This window comes from Pantherophis guttatus, chromosome 8 (genome assembly GCF_059756535.1).
Source record: "Pantherophis guttatus breed Tessera chromosome 8, ASM5975653v1, whole genome shotgun sequence".
NCBI classification, from domain to species: domain Eukaryota; kingdom Metazoa; phylum Chordata; class Lepidosauria; order Squamata; family Colubridae; genus Pantherophis; species Pantherophis guttatus.
Genome location: NC_142070.1, coordinates 73108840 through 73135072, shown reverse-complemented (window position 1 = coordinate 73135072; position 26233 = coordinate 73108840). Strand labels below are relative to the sequence as shown.

Here is a 26233-nt window from a genome sequence, read left to right as displayed (position 1 = left end):
CCTGGTATTCGGGTTTCTGGCGCACATGCGTGCACAAAGGCTAGCTGGCCGGCACACATGTACGCACAGGAACCCGGAAGAGCAATGGGCGATGGCTGGCGTGTCCAGAGAAATAACTCTGCGTGCCACTTCTGGCATGTGTGCCATAGGTTTATCATCACGGGTATAGAGCGAGGGAAAGGAAACCAGGTAAAAGAACCAGAATCCAGCAAATCGAAGCAGTGACTGTTATAAAATAAACAGGCCAAGTAGAATGAAATGAGAGGAAAAGGCCGGACTCTCTACAATATTCTCAGTTCTGTAGAAGCAATTTATATCAATGTTTTTGCATAAAACATATGAACGCTTTTGTTACAGACAGTCCACAGCTTATAACCATTGACCCCAAAATTCCCACTGCTAAGCGAGGCAATTTGAGTCGTGCCTCATTTTACGCCCTCTTTGGCTACGGTTAAGTGAATCGCTGCAAGTTGTCGCGAATTATGTCGCCGTGAAGTCAGCCTGGCTTCCCTCCCCCTGCCGTTGACTTTGTCGAAAGCCGCCTGGACAGAACAACTGTCGCTAAGTACATGCCAGTTGCCAACTGCCCAAATTCTGATCACATGATCATGGGGATGCCAAAACGGCCATGTGAAAGCCAGTTATAAGTCATGTGGTTTTTTTTCCCCCCAGTGCCATTGTAACTTTGAACAGTCATTAAACGAATGGTTATAAGCTGAGGACTACCTGCATCTTTACAACTGCTAATGGTTAGGTTGCATCATTTACTGAAATGCAGAATCCTTCCATTCAAGGTTATCAGGTCTCCTAGAATCTCATGTAGGTTTCCCCAAATTAAATGACCATCGTATTCGTTTTCTAAAAACTGCCAGAACTGATGGAATTTTATTTACCTGAAGTAGGCTGACAATTCAAACTTCGGCCCAACTGCACTGGATTTAAATGAGATTAAAAGCAATTCTCTTTTTTTTTCTTATTTAATAAATAATATCAAAAAAGTGAACTAATTCATATTTACAATATAGGAATTAAAAACAATTTTGTCTAACGTCTGCATTTTTTTTTTTTCTTTACAAGCGGGAGGAAAGTTTTCAGATCCAGTTTACCGAAGTCCAGATCTTCAATGGCCGTTCTTGAATTCTGGCATGGATTTCTTTTTCTTCTGCTTTGCACCTGGATGGGCTCGTTCCCTGTCAGGAAAACGCAACTCGCTCCTTAATACGGAGAGATACATCAACATTTCAGCAAGTCTGCGATCGTTTCAAAACCACTTTTTTTCTTGTTTTTTATGACGAATTAAGTCACAGGAAAGAGTAACAGAACATTTAATTCATTCTTAACAAACTTCAGCGAATTTTTTTTTTTCCTTTTAAAAACAATCAGGTATTCAAGTGTGCTAATTACACACTGTACACGTGACAACACACAACTTGCTGATGTTTCATTTCTATTCCTTCCTGCAAACTGCTCACGGCGTAAACTTTTTAAATTTTTTTGGGGGGGGGGGTAGATGAAACAGGTCCACCGAGCAAGATTGGGTTTTTTGTGTTTTTGTTTTGTATAAAAAATTACCGTGAAGACTTCTTCGGCCTTCTTATTGCTACGAAACTTTACAGGTGCGTCGTTTGCAAAATTTAAAAAAATAATAACAACTTTTTTTAAAAAAAAGAACTGGATGACCAGGTACACAGACAAAACACCAGAAATATGTTAATCACTAGAGCCTGTGAATCATAGCAAACGACGGGCGATTTTCTAACTGTCCCCCGTTACGTTAAAGGTTGCTTGGAAGTAAATCTTACGGAGTTCAGCGAGGCCTACTGTCATTTATCCTGCAGCCTATTTACCTATGCAAGCACACGCACGGACACCCATTACTATCCGTAAGGAAAAAAAAACTTTGTGTCTAGAGCTCTACAGAGCAGCTGTATGCCCACCAAATCAGACAGATGTTTTGCAGGAATTACTGATAGCTGTCCACACCAGCTTGGCCAAGACAGCTAGCATCCCTGGGCTATGAAGAATGGAGGGCTATCAGCAATACTATTTTTCTTTGCTTCCAAGAGTGCACATGGAAGTCGTAATAAAATCACTGTGATTTTATCCCTCCATGCTGCATGTGGATACTTCCAATTTATAGCACTCAAGAGAGAGGGCTATAGGTGTTACTCTCTTCCTCCTCCTCCTTTAGACCAAGACCCATGCATGAATTATTACTGGAGACACGTTGGAAGGGCCCAAACGCCACGTTGAAGCAGTTGTGCCTATTGCAATTTTCAATGGAACGGAAGGAAAACAATGTTCCAGAGAAAAAGAAGAAGAAGAAAAAACAACAACAACAACAACCCTGAATCTTATTTCTAGGATACAAAAGCTGCCACTCAATCCTACATTTAGTGTTTTTGCAGAAGAAAAGGTAAAAAGAAAAGTTGGACGCAAAGAAGTACACAGTTCTGATATTCCATCGTATACGTTAGCTTTCTAAAAAAAAAAAAAAATGGAAGCAAACAGCAAGTTTGATCAGTGAAAATGGGGTTATTTTCATTCACAAGTTGGACCTTTTTGGTCCAACTTGGACTGCACTGCATTAAAAGGATGCTTATTTTGAAACCTTGACAAATAGAGGCTATCCACTGAAAAACACAGATCTTTTCTTAAAACGCAGCTGCGGTGCTCACCGTTTAGCTGTTCCCACGCAGAACAAAGCAAATTCGCTTTTTTTTTTTTTTTTTAGGTTATCAAGAAAAAAACCATGTTTTCGAACGACGACAATCCAAATAAATTCTCCACTCCTTAAAACAATGGAAGCGTCTAGATTGCAATTACGATTGATTCAAGGGTCACAAGACTGGGCTGGACCTGTTTAAAAGGGGGAAGAGAGGAGATTCTTGAGAAGATGTAGGAAAAAGTGGGGTCATCAGACATTACGGACCCTGATGGAATTTAATAATATTCACAAAGGTACTCTCCCCATCTAGTAGCTACCAGGAAGATAAGAAGGAAGTGAATGGGTGCTCTAAAATGCACCTGCTAATTCCAAGCAGGAAGTTATAGTTCCGTCTTTGTTCCGAGATAGCTCGCAGGTTAGCCAGCTGACTCGTAAGAGGATGGCAGTTTTATTTCTTGTACAAATAAATGGTGGGAAACAAATGCAACATGCTGTTCTAAGAGCTGAGCAAATACTCCAATGACGTAAAAACGCAGCTGATAAAGAGATAATAAGACTGACTCAGAAAGTAAAAACTAGGCCACATGAATTCTTCTCAGGGCAACGAGGCTCTGGAAGACTCTTCCCCCAAATCTACACCACCTACGAAGACAATTATTCCTCCACCCAGCTCCTCCAATAAATCTGTAAAAGCTAAAGATGCTGTGAAAAATATACTAATCCTCCCCACCTCCAGGTCTCCAATGCTCTTGTAGTTGTTACAGGTAGATAAAAAAAAGAGAGAGAACATAGTTTGTTTGTCTTCTAACAGAGTCCTTCCAAGATGCAAAATACCGAATATATTCTGTATTTCTGAATACAGAATAGAGCTAAACAGATCAGCTGGCAAGCAATTTGGAAAGGGGTTAATGCTGAGCTATGGTAAAGAGGTCTAAGAGTTTGCCAAAACTTCAGTCTGTGAAGGCTGAAAGGCTTATAGCAGTTTTAACCAATTCTGTACGAAACAATTAAGTTCTCTTAAGACTAAGGAAAACCTAGGATGCCGTCCGCTTTTGATCTTTAAAGGAGTTTGCTAAAGGTTGCAGCCTATTCCATAAAAAAGTGCAGCATTTTGCTCTGTAGAACTCTTAACATACACTACACAGGGATTTCCTGCGTACATCACAAGAAGGAACAACGAAACAGGAAAAAATATGAAGGCTCCTGGAAGGAGGTTCAAGCAAGTGATAAGGCCACCATAAATCCTTGCCTTTTGGTCATCGCAGAGAATGAGGTGAGGCAAGGTAGAAATTGGTTATTATTAAGAACCCAAAATTAACAAGTGTGTTATTTGGAAATGATTAAATGGCATGGAAAAAAAAACAGCATGCAGAGTGAACTGTGGTTGGAAATAAAAGCCTATTATTATTATTTTTTTCGATAGTGGCATTGAATTGATCAACTGTGCTTAGCAGCTGCAGCCTTGAACTAAACAGCCTTTAAATGGGAGAAGAAGCGAAGAAGTTAGCGGCAGTAAACTAAAACTGTAGATTTGTGTGTGGAAATCGTTCATGTTGTTTGCCTTTGCACACAAAGGCTGCTCTTTACGAAGTTCCAACATCGGCTACCGTACTTAAAAAGTCTTCCGTTTATGGAACAATGAAGATTTATAATGAATAAAGGATATCACCTTTTATGACAGGGGGAAGAAAATGGGACTAAACTCTGATGATCCTAATTCTTTGCTTGCAAATAAAATTTATAATTTATTTAAAATCAATTATCCCAAGGAGAGAAGGATAAAGACAGCAGGTGGCAAATTCCTAATCAAGAACCAAAACTGAGTGCAAGTCAAGTGCAATGAATTTTTTTCCCCCCGTTCTGGCATTGGAGAATCTGCCAATGTATTTATATAAGATCCACGTAACTAGGCTCAGCACTTAAACTTCTGGATCATCTACTTATCCATCAAAGCCATCAAGCCACTAGATTTCTAAAAACACATCGTTTCAAGAAGACTCCACTCAATGGAAGCTAAAACTCGTGGGATCCTTGATCCAAGTTTTGGAATTCTTCGGATACTTCTTACAAACAGCTTCGGTCAGAGGGGGAAAAAAAACTTTTCAATACCAAGGAACCCTTTCTTTAAGCATATTCCAAAATGCTACAAAGCAACGACACCGATGTTGGGAATGAACTGACTCCCCCATTAAATGCACAGGTTTTTAAATATGGCGGCCGCACTGGGCCCATTCTCAGCAGGCCTCTCTGCTGTTTTAAACCTCAATGGCTTTAGAAGAAAACGGTGGTGTCATTTGGTGCTGATTTAACATGCAACGGAGAAACGATTTGAGGGGAGAACAGCCCACATCAGCGCTTCCGCAATCAGAAATTACTAGGGGACAATCTCTTTAACTGACAGGAAGGGGGGAAAAAAATAATACATGGACATAATTAGTTCATTAAAATGATGGGAGGAGAGCGAGGGTAATTTCTCACAATTCCCAATATAAAAATAAAGGGGAGCATCCGACAATTGTGACCCATTTTTGAAGCGAATGCTGGCGTCTGCCAATGACAGAAAAAAGCCGGATAATGTTATTGGGAGCAGACTAGGTTTTCTTATTTTTTTTTTAAAAAAAATCAAATTATGCACACGCACACATACACACACACTTAACTTACAATTAATAGCAAATTATGTACAGGGGTAGCCAAAAATAATAATAATAATAATAAAAACAAAACAAAATCCTGACAAAATCCTGACAATATTTTTTTTTTTTCTGAGGCATGTATTGATGGTGAAAAGGGAAGAACAAATCCTTTTAAAAAAACACTCACGTACATTAAAACACAAGGGCAGTTCGAATAACTGCACAAGAGGCCACATTTCTAATGTTAAAAACCTCAGGAATCAACATTATAAATACAATTTTTTTTTTCTTAAAAAAAAAAAAGAGAGAGAGAGAGAAACACAAAATAAGAACGATGCACAACGGTGGGGAAACGAGAGGAACTCTAGTCAACATACGTTGCATGTATGTATTGCAGGCAAGGCAGAGGCATGTGTTTAAAGCTTTTTGCACAAACTTCATATAACTCTTAAAAAAAATATGCTGGCCTTTACAAGGTTCTACTTGCTGGAGAGAAAAAAAAAATCAGAATTCAGTTCATAAAAAGTCACAAGACTTCGGGTTTTTTTTTTTTAAAAAAAATGCAACGGTTCCAGTCACAGACCGCGCAAATATATGGAAGAATATGATAATTAGATTATACAAGCATGGACAGGCTTGGAACCTGAATATACTTCAGAGCAAATGCTCAAGAGGAGGAAAATAATAATAATAATAATATATAAACTATTTGGTAACAAAAGCGTACTATATGTTGTGATACAAAAGGCATGGTGAAAATGTACCTTTTTCTCTACTAAAGTATTCCTTGGTCCATAAAAACCATGTTTACTAGTTCCATTTGAATCTCAGCCACTTTCGGTTTAACTGTAGTTACGGGTCCATTTTTAAAGAGACAACTAAAAATAGATATATTTTTTTTTCCCATAAAGGGGGTGCTGGGCCCGCCCCCCACAACGCATTTCATTTTTTATTGTGGCTTCGAATTGAGATCAGCACTTGTAGGTGATAAAAGTTCATACGGCGGCATATGGAGGGGTTGCATTATTATTATTTTTTTTTCCTTTTCTGTCTCCTTCTTCCCCTCGGGAAACCACAAAAGTTGTTCAGGTTTCATTGTTTGAAGCACTTGAAAAAGTATATATATATATTTTTTTTTTAAAAAAAGAAGTTCCGTCCAAAGAAGAGCAGCGGTTAGGAAACCACGGTAGCCGTTGATGATGTGACGCTGGCGGGGTTTGTGCTGACGTTTGTGTAACTTCCCTCACTGTTTGTGTTCGATTCGCTGGAGGCCAGGAGGCTTGAGTTGGCTCGGAGGATGGCCCCGGCGGCACTGCAGTGCGGTCGGGGTCCGGGCTCTGGGGTGTAGGTGAAGGTAAGGCTGGTGGAGTAAATGATGCCATCGTTGCGCACTAACGTGACCGGGACCTGGACGGGCTGACGGACCCACCGCCATCCTTCCCGGAATGCAGAGATATCCGGGACGACACACAGCATGCTTTCGGCGCATCTAGGAAAGAAGCGGAAGAAGACATGAACTTCCCTCAGGAAAACCATCTGCCGTAACATCTCATATACATATATATATGTAGGTCTTTGGTTATTCGGGTCTTCTCCCACGTAAAATTGGAAGTGTCTTGGCGACGTTTCGACGAAGTCTCATTCGTCATCTTCAGGCTGGTGTTCTCGGCTTCGTGCTTCCAGGAGCAATGTGAGAAGCCGAGAACACCAGCCTGAAGATGACGAATGAGACTTCGTCGAAACGTCACCAAGACACTTCCAATTTTACGTGGGAGAAGACCCGAATAACCAAAGACCTACATACAAACACCCGCGAAAACCTGAGAAAACATATATATATATATATATATAGGATGTTTTTATATTCCTGTAAGCCGCCTTTTGAAGGAACACCTCTTGAAGGGACGCGGTGGCTCAGCAGACTGATAGCATTGTGATTAACACCAGCTGTCTGCAATTACTGTAAGTTCGAATCTCACCAGGCTCAAGGTTGACTCAGCCTTCCATCCTTTCTAAGGTAGGTAAATTGAGGACCCAGTTTGTGGGGGCAATAAGCTGACTTTGTATAAATATACAAAAGGATGAAGGTTATTGCTTAACGCATTGTAAGCCGCCCTGAGTCTCCAGAGAAGGGCGGCATATAAATCAAATTTAAAAATAAAAAGTCGCTAAGACGCCGAGCTTCTCGATCGAAAGGTCGGCAGTTCAGCGGTTTGAATCCCTAGTGCCGCGTAATGGGATGAGCTCCCATTACTTGTCCCAGCTTCTGCCAACCTAGCAGTTTGAAAGCATGTAAAAAAAAAAATGCAAGTAGAAAAATAGGGACCACCTTTGGTGGGAAGGTAACAGCATTCCATGCGCCTTTGGTGTTTGGTCATGTCGGCCACATGACCACGGAGACATCTTCGGACAGCGCTGGCTCTTCAGCTTTGAAACAGAGATGAGCACTGCCCCCTAGAGTCAGGAACAACTAGCACATATGTATGAGGGGAACCTTTACCTTTACCTTTAAGCCGCCTTGAGTCGCCATGGGTGAATAGGCAGCAATATAAATTTTCTAAATAAATAAATGAATTCAACCGCAAGATAATCAAAAGTTTTCTCCCCCACCGGCATGTATTGCACAATAAATTTGCAGCATTTTAGCACTTTAGATTTATGTACTACTTCACGGTGCTTCATAGACCGTTCTAAATGGTTTAGAGAGTCAGCCTCTTGCCCCCAACAATTTGGGTCCTCATTTTACCAACCTCGGAAGGATAGAAGGCTGAGTCAATCTTGAGCTGGTCAGGATCGAACTGCTGGCAGTTGGCAGAGCTAGCCTGCAATACTGCATTCTAACCAGAGGGAGGGAGGGAGAGAGGGAGGGAGGGAGGGAGGGAGGGAGGGAGGAAGGAAGGAAGGAAGGAAGGAAGGAAGGAAGGAAGGAAGGAAGGAAGGAAGGCCAATAGACTTATATACCGCTTCACAGTGCTTTACAGCCCTTTCTAAGTGGTTTACAGAGTCATCCTCTTGCCTCCAACAATCTGGGTCCTTGTTTTACCGACCTCGGCAGGATAGAAGGCTGAGTCAACCTTGAGCCCTGTCAGGATCGAACTCCAGGCTGTGGGCAGAGTCAGCCTCCAGTACTGCATTCTAACTACCGTGCCACTAGGGCTCCTTTGTAAAGAAATTGTCTTGTTTACAATCTCTGGCTATGTAGAAACTGAAAAATTATTTTGCGCGATTGTCCTGCGTATTGCTGCAATGAGGACAGAGATTTAGATTTCTTGTGAAAAACTGTTTACTTTCTGCAAAAAAAAAAAAAAAAAATGGTTATTGCAGACAACAAATTTGCTTAACCACTATGGCATTTGCTTAAATGAGCGCTGGAAAAAAAAAGAAAGGCTGTAAAATTGGGTGACAAAAACCTACTTAATGACCAACACAACTTACTACCATAATTCCAGGCTTAACTGTGGCCGTAGGGTTGAGGATTACTTGTGTGGAAATTCATGTAAATTTATTATTTTATTATCAGGGGTCGGCAACCCACGGCTCCAGAGCCTCATGCGGCTCTTTTGGCCCTCTGGTGCGGTTCCCTGTCCCATCAATAGCTGGCCCCACCCCTCGCCCTCCCTCCCAGTCACTCCTCGCTTGGCCTTTGAAATCCGAGAGATACAGAGAGAGGGAGAGAGAGAAACATAGATATACACAGAGAGAGAAGGGAGATAGAGAGGGGGAGATAGAGACAGAGACAGAGAGAGGAGGAGAGAGTGGAAGATAGAGAGGGGGAGAGAGATATAGAGGGGGGGGAGAGAGTAAGAGAGAAAAGAGTTTTGTGGTTCCTGGTGTTTTTTAACAACCAGTTCTCTGCCGTAATGACTGGCTGTGTAGGCGTGGCTAGGGGGGGTCATGTGACTGGATGGGAGTGACGTGGAGTTGGCCACGCCCACCCAGGTTTTGTGGCTCCCGGTGTTTTGTTTTTTTTCCTGTGGGAAACGGTTCCAAATGGCTCTTTCAGTGTTGAAGGTTGCAGACACCTGAGTTAGGCGAATGGATGATTGATGAATGTCTTCCCTTTACAGAGTCCCCAACAAGCACTCAGGAGTTACATTAACATTGCAAAGGTTATACAACACCTGTACATCGTTTCAGCTTCCACATCCCCAAACCAGACTCGCAAATTTGGAGTGAAGTTCTGCCCGGTTAGTTCCAGCATTGCTACATCTCCACCACCATTGAGCTTGTGAAAATAAAAGGAAAGATAATGAACTATGTTTATCGTGGGAGACAAGCACAAAAACGCAGTGATTTCAGGGAACCCTATTTGAATCAATGGAGTTTTTTTTGGAAGGGAGTGGGGGGTGAGACAGCTGAATCTTCCAAAGGGAAATTTTCACCCTTACCAGTTGAATATGTAAAAAGGCTATCAGGCGTCCCAGGTAGACCAGACAGAAAACACAACCAAATGAGCTAATTGTGCTTTTTTTTATAAGGCTACATTAATAGAGGGTGGCACGATGACTCAGCCGTTAAGGTGCTGGGCTTGTCAGCTGGAAAGGTGGCAGCCCAGGCTCGAGACCCGAGTGCCACACGACGGGTGAGCTCCCGTCCTCGCCTCAGCTCTGCAAACCCAGCAGTTTGAAAGCAGGCAAATGCGAGCAGATAAATAGGTACCACTTTGGTGGGAAGGCAACAGTGCTTTACGACATCATGCTGGCCACATGACTGCGGAAATCTCTTAAGATGGCGCTTGCTCAATAGCCTTGAAACGGAGATGAGCGCCACCCCTGAGAGTCTGCAACAACTAGCGGAGTAAAACCCGCAGGGACTCCTTTAAAGCCTTTTTACTTTTACATTAATAGAATCTTGTTAAGCCTGATAGCACAAAATCTCCTGCTATCTTTTTCACAGCTTGAGTAGTTGAGATTGTTTTTCTGAGTCTCTTTCTCTGCCCATTATTTAGCTGAAGGCTAAGCCCCCTCTAATCTGATTGTCCCCTAGCCAGCATCTCTTCCCTATCCACCCTTCACTTCCAAGTCACTCTCATGTACTCTCATATCTTTGAAATAAGAAATAAGACTATTTCTTTCTTTAACTGGAATGCCCAAATAACATTTTGCAAAAGAGAGAGGAAACTTTTCCTTATGTTTAGTAAATACAAACACCATGTCATAGATTTGGTTCCCTCTACGTATATTTCTGAATGCCTAAAGATGCAAGTTCCGCTAAATATTTTCAGAGCATAGGGGACAACCAACCAACCAAATAAATGGCTAGGTTTTTAAGATGTTGGATAACCATTTGTCTAAAGTGGTGTAGAGTTTCCTGCCTAAGCAGGGGATTGGAGCAGAAGACCTCCAAGGTCCCTCCCAACTCTGTCATTCTATTCTATCTCTATTATACGCTGTGTTCAAGCAGGAATAGTTAGAAAGAAAATTCTGGCTTACCTGAAGACTTTCTACAACAGGCACAGGTGTTACAGGAGCATGGACTGGTCCCATGCCCTCATAAAATGTATATTCTGCTTTATCTGTGCTAATGATTGTCCATGAAGCTCCATCATTAATCATCTCTTTATTTGGTTCTTTGGGGCATGGAGTGGCCTTTTTTAAAAAAAAAAAATTGCCAGACACTTGAGAGAGCGTAAATAATACAACAGCAGAGGCTTTCAATAAGACATCAGGTCCAAAATGCAGACACAGCCCTATATACCGTATTTTTCGGAGTATAAGACGCTCCGGAGTATAAGACGCACCTTAGTTTTTGGGGAGGAAAATAAGAAAAAAAAAATTCTGCCTCTGCCTACCAGCATCCATCAGTATTCATCTGGCTAGCATCCTGTCAGTGTGTGAGAGAGTTGAGGGCTGTTTGGAAACTGAAATAGTATTTGCTGTGTGAGCAACAAGGAAGGAGACAGCAAGGAGCCTGGGCGAGGCTTAGCTCACTAAAGCTGCATCTCTGAAACTGAAACTCCTCTCCTCTGCTTGTGTTTTGCTTGTATTTATTACCACGTTGGAAAACCTGCTTTTGGTATTGTATATTTACTTCATGTGTTATATTATATATAAAGAGAAGTTATTGAATCCTGCTGAATCAGTTACTTGTGTGTGCTTTCTGGATTTGATTGCTGATGCAAACTCTGACACATCCTTGCAACAAATAGCGAACAGCCAGGTCAGCTTCAGCATATTATTTCAGCCTGATTCAGCACGAGCAGCTGAATGGTGGGTCAATTGGCCTCCCAGAATACCCCCAATCAGCTGTTCCAGCCTGCAGGGACTGCCGCAGACCATCGCCTCCTCCGTGCCTCGCATTTTTGGCTACATTCGGTGTATAATTTTCCAAATTTTCACCCTCTTTTAGGGAAGGGGGAGGAAGTACGTCTTATACTCCAAAAAATACGGTATTCTCTTCAGACTTGCCTTTTTCTGAACAAATTCTCTTGGTGGTCTCGTCTCTTCCTATCAAAACCCTGAAGCTTCTTTTCCAAGACTTCCCTTTATATATATAAATATATATTTATGCTAAAATATATGGCAGGAAATAAGGAGGAGTGGCCCTCTCTCACCTTAAGATGCCATCTGCAAGTAAAATATACAGTACTACAGTATTGTAAATATAAACCCTATTGCCATGCCACGCCATTTTAAGAGGAGGAGTTACCAAAAAGCTGGAGTATATGCTACAGTCCCCATGGTGCTAGTTTTTAGACATGCCCACTGTCAAAAGATCACAAAACAACGTATACTATACTAATATGTCAAAAACTTACTTGAAATTGGATAATTCGCTCTTGGGAAAGGCACAAGTACATTCGTTCAGTATCTTTAAGGTAGAACGCACACTTATGGAGCTGGGATACTGGATCATCTGCATCTAGCAAAGCGGTTTGTTTGTCCACTTTCCGTATTATCTGTCAATAAATAACAGTTCAATATTTAGAAAGTTTTTTTAAAAAACAACAATATCATGAATGTATCACTTTGGATGGCTATTTCCTCATGTATTATCAGTTGGCAATGGATTTCAAAACTGTTGCTAAGGAAGTGTGATTATTTATTATCATTTCGTATTCATTAAACATGAAACTCAGTCAACTGAACATTTAAAAATGTATCACAAATACCACTGACTGGTTGATGGTTGATATGGGTTGCTGCCAACATCCCAGGTATCAACCAAGTATCTTCTTAAAATGTACAATGTTCTGAGTAGCAGAGTTTTTTTGCAGTTCCACTGGTGTTATTGCAGGAAGCTGCAATTTCTTGATGTGTTTTGTAAAATTATTGGACATGGTACCAAGATGACAATGGGTATCACTGTTACATGTTTCATCCATAATCCATAGTTTCAGTGGCCAGGCTGCAATATTTCATGGTTTTCTTCCGTTCTTTTTCTTCGACTCTGGCGTTTCTTGGTACAGCAATATCAATAAATTGTATGCTTTGGATTTTGGCAACTGCGATGTCTGGCGTGTTGTGTTCCAAATGACGATCTGTCTGTATTCGAAAGTCCAACAAGATCTTCCCCTTCTCATTTTCGACAACTTTTTCCACTTTATGTTCCCATGGCTTTTCAGATACAGGTTAAGTCGTATTTTTTACATAATGACTGGTGGATTAATTTAGCAACTTGGTCATGTCTAGCCTTGTAATCAATTTGGACGATTTTGCTGTACTCACATATTAAATGTGAAACAGTTTCAACTTCGTCATTGCAAAGTCAGAAGTTTGGATTGTCATTATAATAATATTATTATTATTATTAGTGTGTAGGTGATGTTACATTAGACAGGCACTACAATGCTATTGCAGAATAGTAGTTTGGCTGCCTGCTTGCCAACTCTGATAGTGTTCTGATCTAGGCTTCCTGATATAGTAAAAAGCATACAATTAGTCCCAAACCCCCACCTTTTTTTATTTTAACAGCTGTGAATTCCTTTCATTCACAGCACGTGCTGAATCACCAAGAGTTTATAAATAGTCCAACAGAAGTCTGCCACAGTCCTTCGGATAAGGCTGGTAAACACCCACTTTATCTTCTTTGACATGCTGCCAAAGACCTAATTGGCAATTATCTTGGCAAGGCCACACAGAAACACTGTCAAAAACGGAGCTTCAAAGTACAAACTGACACCATCTACAACGTTGCTTCCTGCAAAGGCCCATGTGCCTTTGGTCTTCCTTTATGTCTTATGGGAGGGGCCAATCATCTCCAAGCCTTACTCCCGAGTTGTCCCTTTTGTTTTAACTGTTCTTGCCTTCTGGCAGCTTTGCGCATGCGCACACTGGGAACAGGCTTCCCCTGTTCCTCTGCCTCTCTGATGTCCGACTCTGGAGGCTCTGGAGTCTGCGCAGAACTCCCAGAGGTCCTGGCCCCATCTCTGCCTCCGACGCAGAGCCCTCATCTGAGCCTTCCCCAGACTCCAGGCCTGGCTCATTGTCCTCCCCAGCCTCCTTACTGTCCGACTCCGCTGCCAGCTCCGCAGGCTGTGGCAGACCACAACAGTATTATCCCTCAAACACTATTCCAAAACCTCTACATTTTAACAAAATATTATTTTTAAAAAATGATTCAGGAGCAGATATACTGAAAATGTAAAATGTACCAATCTTGGGAGCGCCATGCCAGTAACTGAACAAACAAGTTTGACCGTCTGGCCATAATGGATATAGCCATCTCGGACTGTGAACTCCTCTCCTTCGGATTCATCATCGTCCACTGCAGAGGAAAGAGATATATCAGCATCCCGGGCAAACTTGAATCCGTTCCAAAAGAAAGCATAATGCTACCAGTTTCCCAAACTCAGGAAAGATTACACAAAACACACACAGAGAGGTTTCAGTTTTACTCACAGAGATGAATGTAAAATGCTCCCCATTGTTGTGAGCTGGCATGGAAGTTCCCTCCTTCTACGTGCAAATATCTGGTGCTAACTGTTTGGGACCTAAGTCTATTAAACAGTGCCACTTTTGTCCCTGATGCAATACATACTGCAGGAGAAAAAACAAAAACAGAGCCTTTAATATACCAGCTTTAGCCTTAGACAGGAAAGATGTGCTGGCAATGAAATCAGCACTTCTACTAATCTGAAAATGCAAGTTTCTTCCAGCTTTTTTTTTTTTTTACACTCAGCAGAGAATCTCCTGTCCTAGTCACAGTCAATAAAAAAATAAAAATAGAATAAACTACTCTAGAATGTTATCCTTTTAGCTGTTTATCTTTAGAGATTATCTTAAATTTGACGCATGCTTTAAAACAGGGGTGTCCAACCTTGACAACTTTAAAACCTAGACTTCAATCCCCAGAATTGTCCCAGAAGCTTCTTGTGGGATTTCAACTTCCAGAATTCCTTGTACTGGCTGGAGAATTCTCGGAGTTGAAATCCACAGATCTTAAACAGTGGCTAAGGTTGGACAACCCTGTTTTAAAATATTGTTACCCTCTTTAATCGGGTACCATATTTTCCGGAGTATAAGACACTCTGGACTATAAGACGCACCTACCTTTTATGGGGAGGAAAACAAGAAAAAGAAATCTGCTTCTGCCTCCCAGCAAAAAAAGGAGCCTTGGTAGTACAGTGGTCTAAAGCACCCTGTTATTAAGACCAGCTGCCTGCAATTACTGCAGGTTCGAATCTCGCCAAGGCTCAAGGTTGACTCAGCCTTCCATCCTTTCTAAGGTAGGTAAATTGAGGACCCAGTTGTGGGGGCAATAAGCTGACTTTGTATAAATATACAAAAGAATGAAGGCTATTGCTTAGCGCATTGTAAGCCGCCCTGAGTCTCCGGAGAAGGGCGGCATATAAATCAAATTAAATAATTAAATAAATAAATAAATAAATTTGCCTCCTTGCAGCAAATGGGGCGCGCAGCAATAGGCAATGGCAATCCCTGCAGCCTGAAACAGCTGAGGGTCAGGAGGCCAATCCAACCGACAATCAGCTGCTTGTGCTAACCAGGCTGTGCTGAAGCTGAAACGGGCTGTTTGCTGTAAATTGCTGGGAGGCAGAGGCCAAAGGGTGGGGGCCGGGGGATGGACGGGGCTACATTCGGTGTATAAGACGCACCCAAATTTTCACCCTCTTTTGGGGGGAGGGGGAAGTGCGTCATACTCTGAATAATACAGTAATCTCAAAAACACAATGCATACAATTGTTGCCCCCTTCTCTCTCTCACTCCTGAGATTGCTGGAAGCTGAAATCAAATACTTTCTTTGTTGTAATGCCTGTAAGTTATTTTATAACGGGATTGCTCTACCAAAGGCCACATTCTTTAAGAGATGAATGGAAAACTCACAAACTCACAGCACATATGTGAAACACAGACCACAGTCAATGAAGCTGGCCTGCCAATACTTACAGTCTGCATTTTTCAGCGATTGTTTCTTTTTCGAAGGCTTGGAGATGACTTTGATCCGTTTACTAAGGAAAACACCGATATCGTCGCTATTGCCATAGAACATTTTTACGGATAACATGAAGTGCTTTCGCTTGTCAGAGTCTGATATGTACAAAGTTTTAGCTGTGCAATAGTTCTGTGGATAAAAAGAGACAGTAATTTAGTATTTTCCAATGAAGCCCTGTTAAAGGTAATTATGCCTAGATATACCAATTGGACGATTTCAGTAGTATTGTTAAATTAACCAATTTGAAAATTCAAACAGGATATGGCTCCAGTTTATTGCATTTCAGAAAAAAAAAGTTAACAGCATGGTGAGAATTGCAAGTACCGTATTTTTCGGACTATAGGACGCCCCTAAATTTAGAAGAAGAAAATAACAACAAAAAGTTTTTGACTTCCGTGCAACCTATTTTCGGGCCTTTTTTCTGCCCCTTTTCAAGATTTTTTTTTTGGCCCATTTCCGAGGCTTTTTTTGGCCCGTTTCCGAGGCTTTTTTCTGGAAAAATGAGCCAAAAAAAAAAAAAGCCTCAAAAACGGGCTGAAAAAAGCCCCAAAAATGGGGCATACAGAGGCCAAAAAATGGCCGGCAGGTAAGGCGGCTTCAGCAATATTCAGTCTATAAGACACACAGATATTTTCACTCCCTTTTGGGAGACAAAAAAGTGTGTCTTATAGTCCGAAAAATGCAGTACATGTGTGTTCCCAACTTCACAAAAAGAAAGTGAATGAGCTAGATCAGCATCAAGTATTTGTAAGATAAAATGACTTTGTTACAAGTACTGGGTACACATATTCCTGCTTTACTCTTTTCCTGTAAAATGAGGGCCAGCTGCGGAATCCCTGCTTGCCGGACACCTGCACCTTGCCAGATGCCACTCCTTTTGAATCCTCGCCTGCCACGGCTGCCAGCAGGTGGCGGGATGGCCAGGGACCACGAGGCTGTGCTGCCCACTTTGCACCCCCCCACCTGCTGGCAGCCACGGCAGGTGAGCACCTCCTCCCCATGTACCCATCAGCTAGGAAATGCCAGCCACATGAGGGGTGGCTGGGAGGAGAGGGACAAGGGGCAGAGCTGAATCCCGCCACTGTGTGGGCCAGATACATTGCGTCGGCAGGCCGTATCTGACCCGCAAGCCATAGTTTGAGGACCCTTGGTGTAATGCTTAAAAATTCCTGCAAAAGAAGTAACAGTAACTGAGTTGGAAGGGACCTTGGAGGTCATCTAGTCCAACCCCCTACTCACGCAGGAGACCTGTACTAGGGATTCGAACCGCCGAACTGCCGACCTTTCTGATCGACAAGCTCAGTGTCTTAAGCCACAGAAAGAACATTCTCTCACCACCAGATTATTTTCTCTTTTCATTTTCTCTGATAAACAGGCAGGGAAATTTCCTTTTGCTGACAGAAACTAAGCTGACAATGTCAGAAAAAAACAGGATATTTAGAAATACAAGTAATCTAACTCCCTTTCAGTGAGTGAAAGCAAGGGAAGTAGTATCAACATCACTATGACGTATGCATTTTGTTCAACGAACAAAGTTCAGCATATAGGTACAGGCAATCCTCGCTTACTGACTGCCTCAGACAGTGACTATTTGTAGCTCAATGGCGGTGACAAAGTAAACTGTACCCAATGTCCATATTCACGACCTTGGCAATGTCTCTCTCTGGCACATGTTCACCTACGATCAGTTAATACACCCGATCCTGTTTGAACCTATTTATCCCAAATTGCCAAAACAAGCTATCACTTTCCAAGCTCCTCTTATCCACAGCGCAGAATTGCCAACTTGCCATTTGGCAAGTTAACAAGCTCAGCTCTGTAACCTTAATTAGCTGATTAGCCTCTAGCTGATAAAACTTTGCCTGATGCTGACAAGACCCTAATCAGTTTCATGGTAAAACGTTTGTCTGCCCATAAGTAGTTCACAGGGATCCTGCCAGGAAAACATCTGGCACTACTTCATTCTTTTGATGTGTCTTGTGTACTCTACTGTAATTCCTTTTCTCTGTAATGTAAATGCAAACGTCAATTCTCTTCTTCCTAATTATCTCAGTGGCGGGGTGAGCATCCGAAGGGCAGAAAGGTGAAGGAAAAGGGCTATAAGATTTGTCCTTTTACCTGGCTTCCTTGTGAGTTGAGCTTTAAAACCTTCCCCACCATTTGGGCTCACCTAGATATTTGGGGCTATATCCTGAGCCATGGGGGGCGGGGGGCAGGGGCCAGTGGTTAGAATGCAACATTGCTGGCTAACTCTGCATTTAACTGCCAGCAATTTGATTCTTCACCAGGCTCAAAGGTTGACTCCTCAGCCTTCCATCCTTCCGAGGTTGGTAAAATGAGGACTCAGATTGTTTGGAGGGGTTGGGGGGGGCATATGCTGACTCTGTAAACCGCTTATTTTTTTTAGAAAAAAAAAAAAATAAGAAAATGAGACAGTGAAGATCTTGTGGGACTTTCAAATACAGATGGATCATCACTTGGAACACAACACGCCAGATATCACAGTTGTCGAAAACCGAAATGTTCAATTTATTGACATCGTGGTACCAAGGAGATGCCAGAGTTGAAGAAAAAGAACTGGAAAAAATCATGAAATATCGCAACCTGGCCATCGAAACTACACGGCTATGGATGAAACATGTAACAGTGATACCCATTGTCATCGGGGCACTTGGTACCATGTTCAAGAACTTTGTAATAAACATCAGCAAATTCTAGCTTCCTGCAATAACACCAGCGGAACTGCAAAAAACTGCGCTACTTGGAACATCGTACATCTTAAGAAGGTACTTCGTTGATACCTATGACGCTGGCAGCAACCAGTATCAACCATTAGCACCAGTCAATGGTATTTGTGATGCATTTTTGAATGTTCAGTTGACTAAGTTTCATATTTAATGAATAAAGATAATAATAACTTTATTGTCATTGTACGTGTATACACAGTATACCCATACAATGAAATTCACTTAACACCCAAAGACCAGGTCCAACAGACATAACAATCCCCAAACACACTCCCACCCACCACAAATTCCCCACCTCTAAACCACCCAAACATCCACACAGCAGACCAAGTAATGCTGTCCAACAGCTCACTGATGGTGGCCCTTTAGTTCATTGTTGAGTGCAATTATAGCTCTGGGATAAAAACTATTCAGAAAACGTGTCGTCCGAGTTTTAATTGTTCTGTATCTTCTGCCAGAAGGCAACAGTCCAAAAAGATTGTAAGCAGGATGGGAAGAGTCTCTGAGAATGTTATGCAACTTCCGCGAGATTCAAAGATCCAAATTTAATGCATCTGCACCTTGAACTGATGTATATGATATATCGGTAAGCAGGTTCGCAAACTATACGTTACATTCAACTCACCTTTCCTTCCAAGTTTAACTGCTGCATCTCTTGGTCACTATTTCCAATCCCAATAAAGGCGCATGGTTGAGAGTCTTGCTCCGAACAGCCATCTCGCTCCATTTGTTCTTTTTTTTTCTTCCATCCACTACCCATAAGATAGACACAGGGAGGAGGGCAAAAAAATCTGAAGACAAAAAGAGCAGGACGTTAGGTTCACCGGGAACATGCATTCCATTTCGGTACCAAGTCATTTGTATCCAGCGCAAAATGCCATTTCCAAAGGAAAAGGCACCAAGGGGGAAAAAAAAATTATACATAATTTGAGCAAGGGATATATTTTTTTGTAGATTTTTAAAATATTTTTTTTTAAAAAAAAAACTGAAGGTAGTGAACATACTTAATATTCCTTACCCCTATTTTCCCCACAACCAGTGGTGGGTTTCAAAATTTTTTACTACCGGTTCTGTGGGCATGACTTGGTGGGCGTGGCATGGCATGGCATGGCTTTGTGGGCATGGCAGGGGAAAGATACTGCAAAATCCCCATTCCCTCCCCACTCCTGGGGGAAAGATACTGCAAAATCTCCATTCCTACCCCACTCCAGGGGAAGGATACTGCAAAATCTCCATCCCTACCCCACTCCAGGGGAAGGATACTGCAAAATCTCCATTCCCACCCCACTCCAGGGGAAGGTTACTGCAAAATCCCCACTTCTTCCCAATCAGTTGGGACTTCGGAGGCAGGGAATAGATGGGGACGGGGCCAGTCAGAATTTTTCCTACCGATTCTCCGAACTACTCAAAATTTATGTTACCGGTTCTCCAGAACTGTTCAGAACCTGCTGAAACCTACCTCTGCCCACAACCCTGTGAGGTTAGTTAGATGAGAGAAAATGACTGGCTCAAAGTCATTCAGTTGGCTTTCATGCCTAAGGCGGGACTGGAACTCATGATTTGATGGTTTCCAGCCTGGTGCTTCAACCAGCAGCTCTATTTTGTCCCTGAGCTATTTAAACCCAGAAGGGGGAAAATGGAAGATGGAATTTAATTGGCTTCCCAAAGTCAGAAATATATTTACAACTTCTCCAAATCCTAGTTTTGCCCCCAAATCCAATCAGATGTAGGATTTGGTTTTGTTTCTTTGTTATTTCTGCTGGCTTTTCTAATAAATGAAAAGATTTCTCTTGTGGTAGAACTTGGAATTAGTGGGAAGGTAATGCCTTTAACTCCACATGAATCTTTACCAACTAGGCCTTCAAGGGTAGAAATGTGTTATTTTTTAAAAAATAAATATTTAATGATGGCTCATATCTAATAGCTGCATTTAGAACATGTATTTCCCGAGAATATTTGTACTGCCTTTTGAAAAATTAGATGATTATTATATCTTTCAATTTATAGATTTTTTTAAAGCTACAAAAATGAGGGGAGACAATTTGAAAGAATGTCAAGTAAGAATTTAATCTAAAGTACCACAACTGAAGCAGTTTCCCCAGTTCCTGTAACCCAGTTTTGCTTAGGGAGACAAAACCAAGAAAAGATTAAGGCAAGACCTGTATTGTCACTTTTTTCTGTGAACACACTAGCATACATTAAAAAATGAAATTCTGATGCATATACACTCACTCTGGTTTTTTTTTTTAATCTATTTTGTTGTTATTCATTTGGTTGACAGAAATGTATGCTTGTTAAGAACTTATTTTAAATGGCCACTAGATGGTGCTCCACACAAGAGGTGAATGTAACAAAGACCATTTAAAATAATTCAGGGCAACCTTTGCATTGGAAAACCTGAACCGATTCATGATTTTTTTTATTTTATTTTAGCTACAGTTTATCAACCAATACTTCAAAAATGAAAGAGAACCCCCCCCAAACATAACATATTTTTGATTACTATAACACAAAAATCCAGAAATTTTGCACCATTCTTTCTAATCTCATTACCTCCTTATATAAAACTTCCCCTGCAGGCTTTTGAGCCAGGAATTCTAAGAGTTACAATCAGTGGTGAAATCTAATTTTTTTTACTACCGGTTCTGTGGGCGTGGCTTGGTGGGTGTGGCAGGGTAAGGATACTGCAAAATCTCCATTCCCAGCCCACTCCTGGGGGAAGGATATTGCAAAATCTCCATTCCCACCCCACACTGGGGCCAGCCAGAGGTGGTATTTGCCAGTTCTCTGAACTTCTCAAAATTTCCGCTGCCGGTTCTCCGAAACCTGGCAGAACCTGCTGGTTACAATCCATGACATTCAAATAGCAAACGGTTGTTGAACGCTGCATTTTTTTGTTTAAATTTTCAATTGCAATATAGCCCAGTGCATCATACAAGATACCTGCCGTTACCTTTTTTCGTTTCCGTAGGATTTCTGAGCCACTTTTGCATGAAGTATTAGGACTGTTTGATCGCCGCGCTCCTTTAAATAGTTCCTCATAGCTTCCCTAAGAATTGAAAAAAATGAAGGCAATCAAGTTCATAGAAAACCAATGCATACATGTGTTTTTAAAGCTGACATTGCCACGTGTCTGAAATGCGTGCAGCTGCATCTCTTTTATGGGGTCTGCCTAGGCTATTAGGGCTGCCTTTGTTCCAAATTCTCATGGCCACCTCGTCATCCCACTCCACTCCACCCCATCCCTTTCGACCATACTTTTGGGCTCAATTACAGTTGTCAGCAAGTCAAGGCCTACTTGAAGCGATCAGGTTGATTCCCACCAGTGTCAGTGAGTTGGGTACAGTTTTTTTTTTAATTTATATGCCGCCCTTTTCCGGAGACTCAGGGCAGCTTACAATGCGTTAAGCAATAGCCTTCATACTTTTGTATATTTATACAAAGTCAGCTTATTGCCCCCACAAACTGGGTCCTCATTTTACCTACCTTAGAAAGGATGGAAGGCTGAGTCAACCTTGAGCCTGGGGAGATTTGAACTTGCAGTAATTGCAGGCAGCTGAATGTTAATAACAGTGCTTTAGTCTGCTGCGCCACCAGGGCTCAGTTAGAATAGAAATAGAATAACAGAGTTCAAAAAGACCTTGGAGGTGAGAGACTTCCGGTTTGCTGTTTGTCGCTGCCAGACGTTCCTTTGGGATCGTCAGCTTCCATCGCCTGTCAGAGCCGCCTTCACAACGGAATGGCGGCTCGAAAAAACTCCGTTTCCATGAGGAAACGGAGATAGAGCCGGCAGGGGTAGGTAGAACTCTCTGCGGAGTCCCAAAAGTTTTTCCTTTACTTTTGGGACGGAGCGGATGAGATGCCCCGCATCCCCAGCCGCCGCTCCGGGCTTTGGGAGACCTCTGCTGATGCAGAGCCAGGCGTCAAAAGCAAGCCTGCAAATTTAACAGACTACTCAAAGAAAATGTGAGCTGGACCTGTAATACTGAACTGCAAGTATTTTACTGATTTCTTTAAAAAAAATTACTTAAGAGAGAGGAGGAAAAGAAAGAGGGAAAAAAGCCTTTTAAAATGGCGTCGGCTGGAGGAGAGGCTGAAAGGGAAAGTTCTTCCGTTTTTTATTACTACAATGTAGCGGAATAAATACCACTGGCTACATTGGTAGACAAAACTTCGCTCCTGTGTCTTTTTCTCCTTTTTTTTCCCTTGGAGACCTGATATTGTTGTTGATTGGAAAGAAGTCTTTCTTGCTTTTTTTTTTAACAAAGCCTGCCTGGGCGGAAACATGGCACTGAGACTCATAAAGTCAGATAAACAAGAAGGGGGGGGGATTCCCCCACCAACAACTTAAAGGAACAAGTCTTAACTCTTCAGTCTCAGAAACCTGATTTTAATATAATAGAATTTTTTATAGAGGAGATTGAAAGTAGGGAGGAGATTGTGAATCAGCAACTTGAAAAATTTAAGCAGGAAATTAAAGAATTGGTGAAATCTAAGTTTGATTTCTTGGAGAAAAAACTCTCAAAAGTGGCTAATGGTTTTACAGAATTTATGATACAGTTGGACACAAATACTAATGTACTAGAGTCTAAAATGGAAGAAATTCAAGATAAATTGGACAATAGAATTCAAAAAATTGAAAATGATTTGACAAACACTCAGGATAATAGCTTAGAAGAAAAACCTAAAATGGATGCTGATCAAAAGTATGGTAATGCAGAAAATCTGCAACAGAAGATTGAAAAAGAGATTTTAATGGTACAATATAATTTCACAGAATATGCGATAAGATTAAGAGGTTTGCAGGAAAATAATAGAGAGGATTTAAGGAAAATATCTTCTGAATTTCTAGCTGGGATTCTAAAGGTTCAACCTGATGAAGTGTTTTGTAGGATTGACAGAGTTTATCGAATTAACTCCTGGATTGCCAAGCAAAGGCAATTGCCTAGAGATGTGGTGATTTATTTACAGACAAAGAAATTAGGAATAATATCGTGCAAAATTCCTTCAATTCTAATTTGCAATTGTATGGAAGAAAGATTTGGATTTACAAGGAACTCCCACCTAAGATATTGATGGAAAGGAAGAAATTTGGTTTTCTGGTGATTGAGTTAAAAAAGAGAAATATCCCATTCAGGTGGGACGCCCCAGTTGGTATTATATTTAGATACCAAGGAGAAAGATATCAGCTAAATACTGTTGAAAGAGCGGAAGAATTTTATCAAAATAGGTTGAAAATGAACTTAACATCTTCAGGTATAATACAGGATAAGCAGAAGGAGCCGGAAATAAAGGTAAAATATCGAATTACAGAGGCTGTACCAGATGAATTGCCTTTGGATTTATTGGATACCCCAGCTGGACTATCTACAAATTTGAGAGAAGTGGCATCTAACATTAATGTGATGACTTATCAAGGCAAGGATAAGCATGGAAACCAATTAGGGGATATACAAGGGATAAAAAAGAAACATGAGATACAAAAACAAAACCAACAAGACCAATTTACAAAGCAGAATAAAAACCGACCAGATGATACACAATTTGTAGAAAGGAAACCAGGATGGAAACCAAACCCACAAAAAGAAAAGAAAAAAAGAAATAGGTGGCATAAAAATAGAAATTTCTAAATTAGGCAACAGTGAAGCCAGTGACTTTAAAATATGAATGATTATGTGTAAATACTGAAGAGGCGACGTATTGGTTAATATCATCCTGAGGATTGTGGCAGATCTCTGCATGGCCGTAATTTGGGGACGTGAAATGAGCCTTAAACTGATGGATTTGAATTATCCATTTTGGAATTTCTTTTTGTGTTGATAAACATATTATATTATCTTGAATCACAAGGCAAGAGAATTATGCTGGGGCATGCAGAAGATCGGGTTGTTACCCACTACGATGATGGGAATTAATAATCCTGATGAAACCCACAATTATTACTATATGGAATATAATTATAATGTCACTCGGGTGGTTGTTTTTACTTTTATACATATAAGAAGATATTTACTACTGATGGGGGCAGATATGATTGAAGATCCTGAATAAACTGTTGCACCAGCAAGCTATGTTACCCGATTATGGATGTTGGTTCTACCAATCCAGTGGAAAGACCTCAAAGAAGATACTATATGGATTATAAATTTAAAGTCATTGTCTTTTCTTTTTTTTTATTTAGATATAATGGAAAATATAGACATATATTTTTAAGTAGTGTGGGCAGTGATTCAAAGATATTAAGAAATGTTGTGTATGGTAATTTTGCATGATAGTGGGTGAATAAGCTAGTTAGTAGATTGATTAGTCTAAGAAAAGGGATTTTTAAGTGATATATTTAGGGGAGTGGAGGAAATGGATAGAGTGGAATAAATGTTAAACTAGATTTTATGGGGAAGGCCGCTTTGAAATGTTATACTAATATATATAGAAGATTAAATGTTAAAGTAGGACTTATTGTATAGTTTTAAAGTGGAGAAGTTATTCTATAATGTCATAGTATAATGTCTTTTTTTTTTTCCCTTTCTTTTCTCTTTTCTGAAATGTATGGATAAAGGGGGATGTTATAATATTAATAATATTTTTAGTAAGTAAAGGTCAATATCTAGAGGAGGGAGTAAGTAATCTGTTATGAATTAGGGTTTTTTTTTTTGTTATGAAGAAGTCACAGGGGGGGATGGGTGGGGAGGGGGGGTTAGGGAGGAGGAGGGAGAGGGGAAAAAAAAGGGGGGGGGAAATTTGTATTTGAAAACTTTTTCAATAAAAAAAAAAAAAGACCTTGGAGGTCTTCTAGTCCAATCCCCTGCTTAGGCAAGAAACCCTACACCACTTCAGACAAATGGTTATCCAACATCTTCTTAAAAACTTCCAGTGTTGGAGCATTCACAATTTCTGGAGGCAAGTTGTTCCACTGATTAATTGTTCCAACTGTCAGGAAATTTCTCCTTAGTTCTAAGTTGCTTCTCTCCTCGATTAGTTTCCATCCATTGCTTCTTGTCCTGCCCTCAGGTACTTTGGAGAGTAGCTTCACTCCCTCTTGTTTATGGCAGCTCCTGAGATATTGGAACACTGCTATCATGTCTCCCCTAGTCCTCCTTTTCATTAAACTAGACATACCCAGTTCCAGCAATCGTTCTTCATATGTTTTAGCCTCCAGTCCCCTCATCCTCTTGGTTGCTCTTCTCTGCACTCTTTCTAGAGTCTCCACATCTTTTTTACACCTGGCAACCAAAACTGGATGCAGTATTCCAAGTGTGGTCTTTCCAAGGCATTATAAAATGGTATTAACACTTCACGTGATCTTGTTTCGATCCCTCTGTTTATGCAGCCTAGAACTGTGTTGGCTTTTTTGGCAGCTGCTGCACACGGCTGGCTCATATCTAAATGGTTGTCCACTAGGACTCCAAGATTCCTCTCGCAGTTAGTACTATTGAGCAAGGTACCACATATACTGTCCCTGTGCATTTTGTTTTTCTTGCCTAAATGTAGAACCTTAATCTTTGAGGGATGTAATATTAAGGAAGAGGTGCTCCACACATATGTATTTCTCGGGGGGGGGGGGGGAGGAGGAGAGAACTCTTTCTCTTTGTAGTAACAGACAGGCTGGTCTCCACATTTTCCATAAAGGATCAGAGTAAGAAGTAATACTAGCAGCTCTATGAGGGTGCAGGTGCAGCTGCCTACTCCTGTAGGGAGAATGACAAAACTGAGCTTAGAGGCCAACAGAACAGACTGCCTGCTGTCATAGCTCTGACGGCTTCAATTATCCCTCTTGCCCAGAGGTCAAAACT

At 41.2% G+C, this 26233-nt stretch overlaps 1 protein-coding gene across 5 annotated transcripts in view; it reads right to left on the bottom strand.

Moving 5' to 3' along the window:
* Positions 1 to 5285: 5285 nt before the first annotated feature.
* The window catches only part of RBPJ (recombination signal binding protein for immunoglobulin kappa J region), a 40576-nt gene continuing 19628 nt past the window's right edge, over positions 5286 to 26233 (bottom strand). For all 5 annotated transcript variants that reach the window (XM_034411308.3, XM_034411311.3, XM_034411309.3 and 2 more), the window contains exons 3-11: positions 21397 to 21492; positions 19069 to 19234; positions 15651 to 15825; positions 14145 to 14282; positions 13898 to 14010; positions 12062 to 12202; positions 10737 to 10892; positions 9426 to 9529; positions 5286 to 6793 (exon numbers count right to left, since the gene is read on the bottom strand). In XM_034411308.3, the coding sequence (XP_034267199.2) occupies positions 6478 to 6793; positions 9426 to 9529; positions 10737 to 10892; positions 12062 to 12202; positions 13898 to 14010; positions 14145 to 14282; positions 15651 to 15825; positions 19069 to 19234; positions 21397 to 21485 (1398 nt within the window). In that variant the 5' untranslated portion in view covers positions 21486 to 21492 and the 3' untranslated portion in view covers positions 5286 to 6477. The remainder of the gene's footprint in view (positions 6794 to 9425; positions 9530 to 10736; positions 10893 to 12061; positions 12203 to 13897; positions 14011 to 14144; positions 14283 to 15650; positions 15826 to 19068; positions 19235 to 21396; positions 21493 to 26233) is intronic.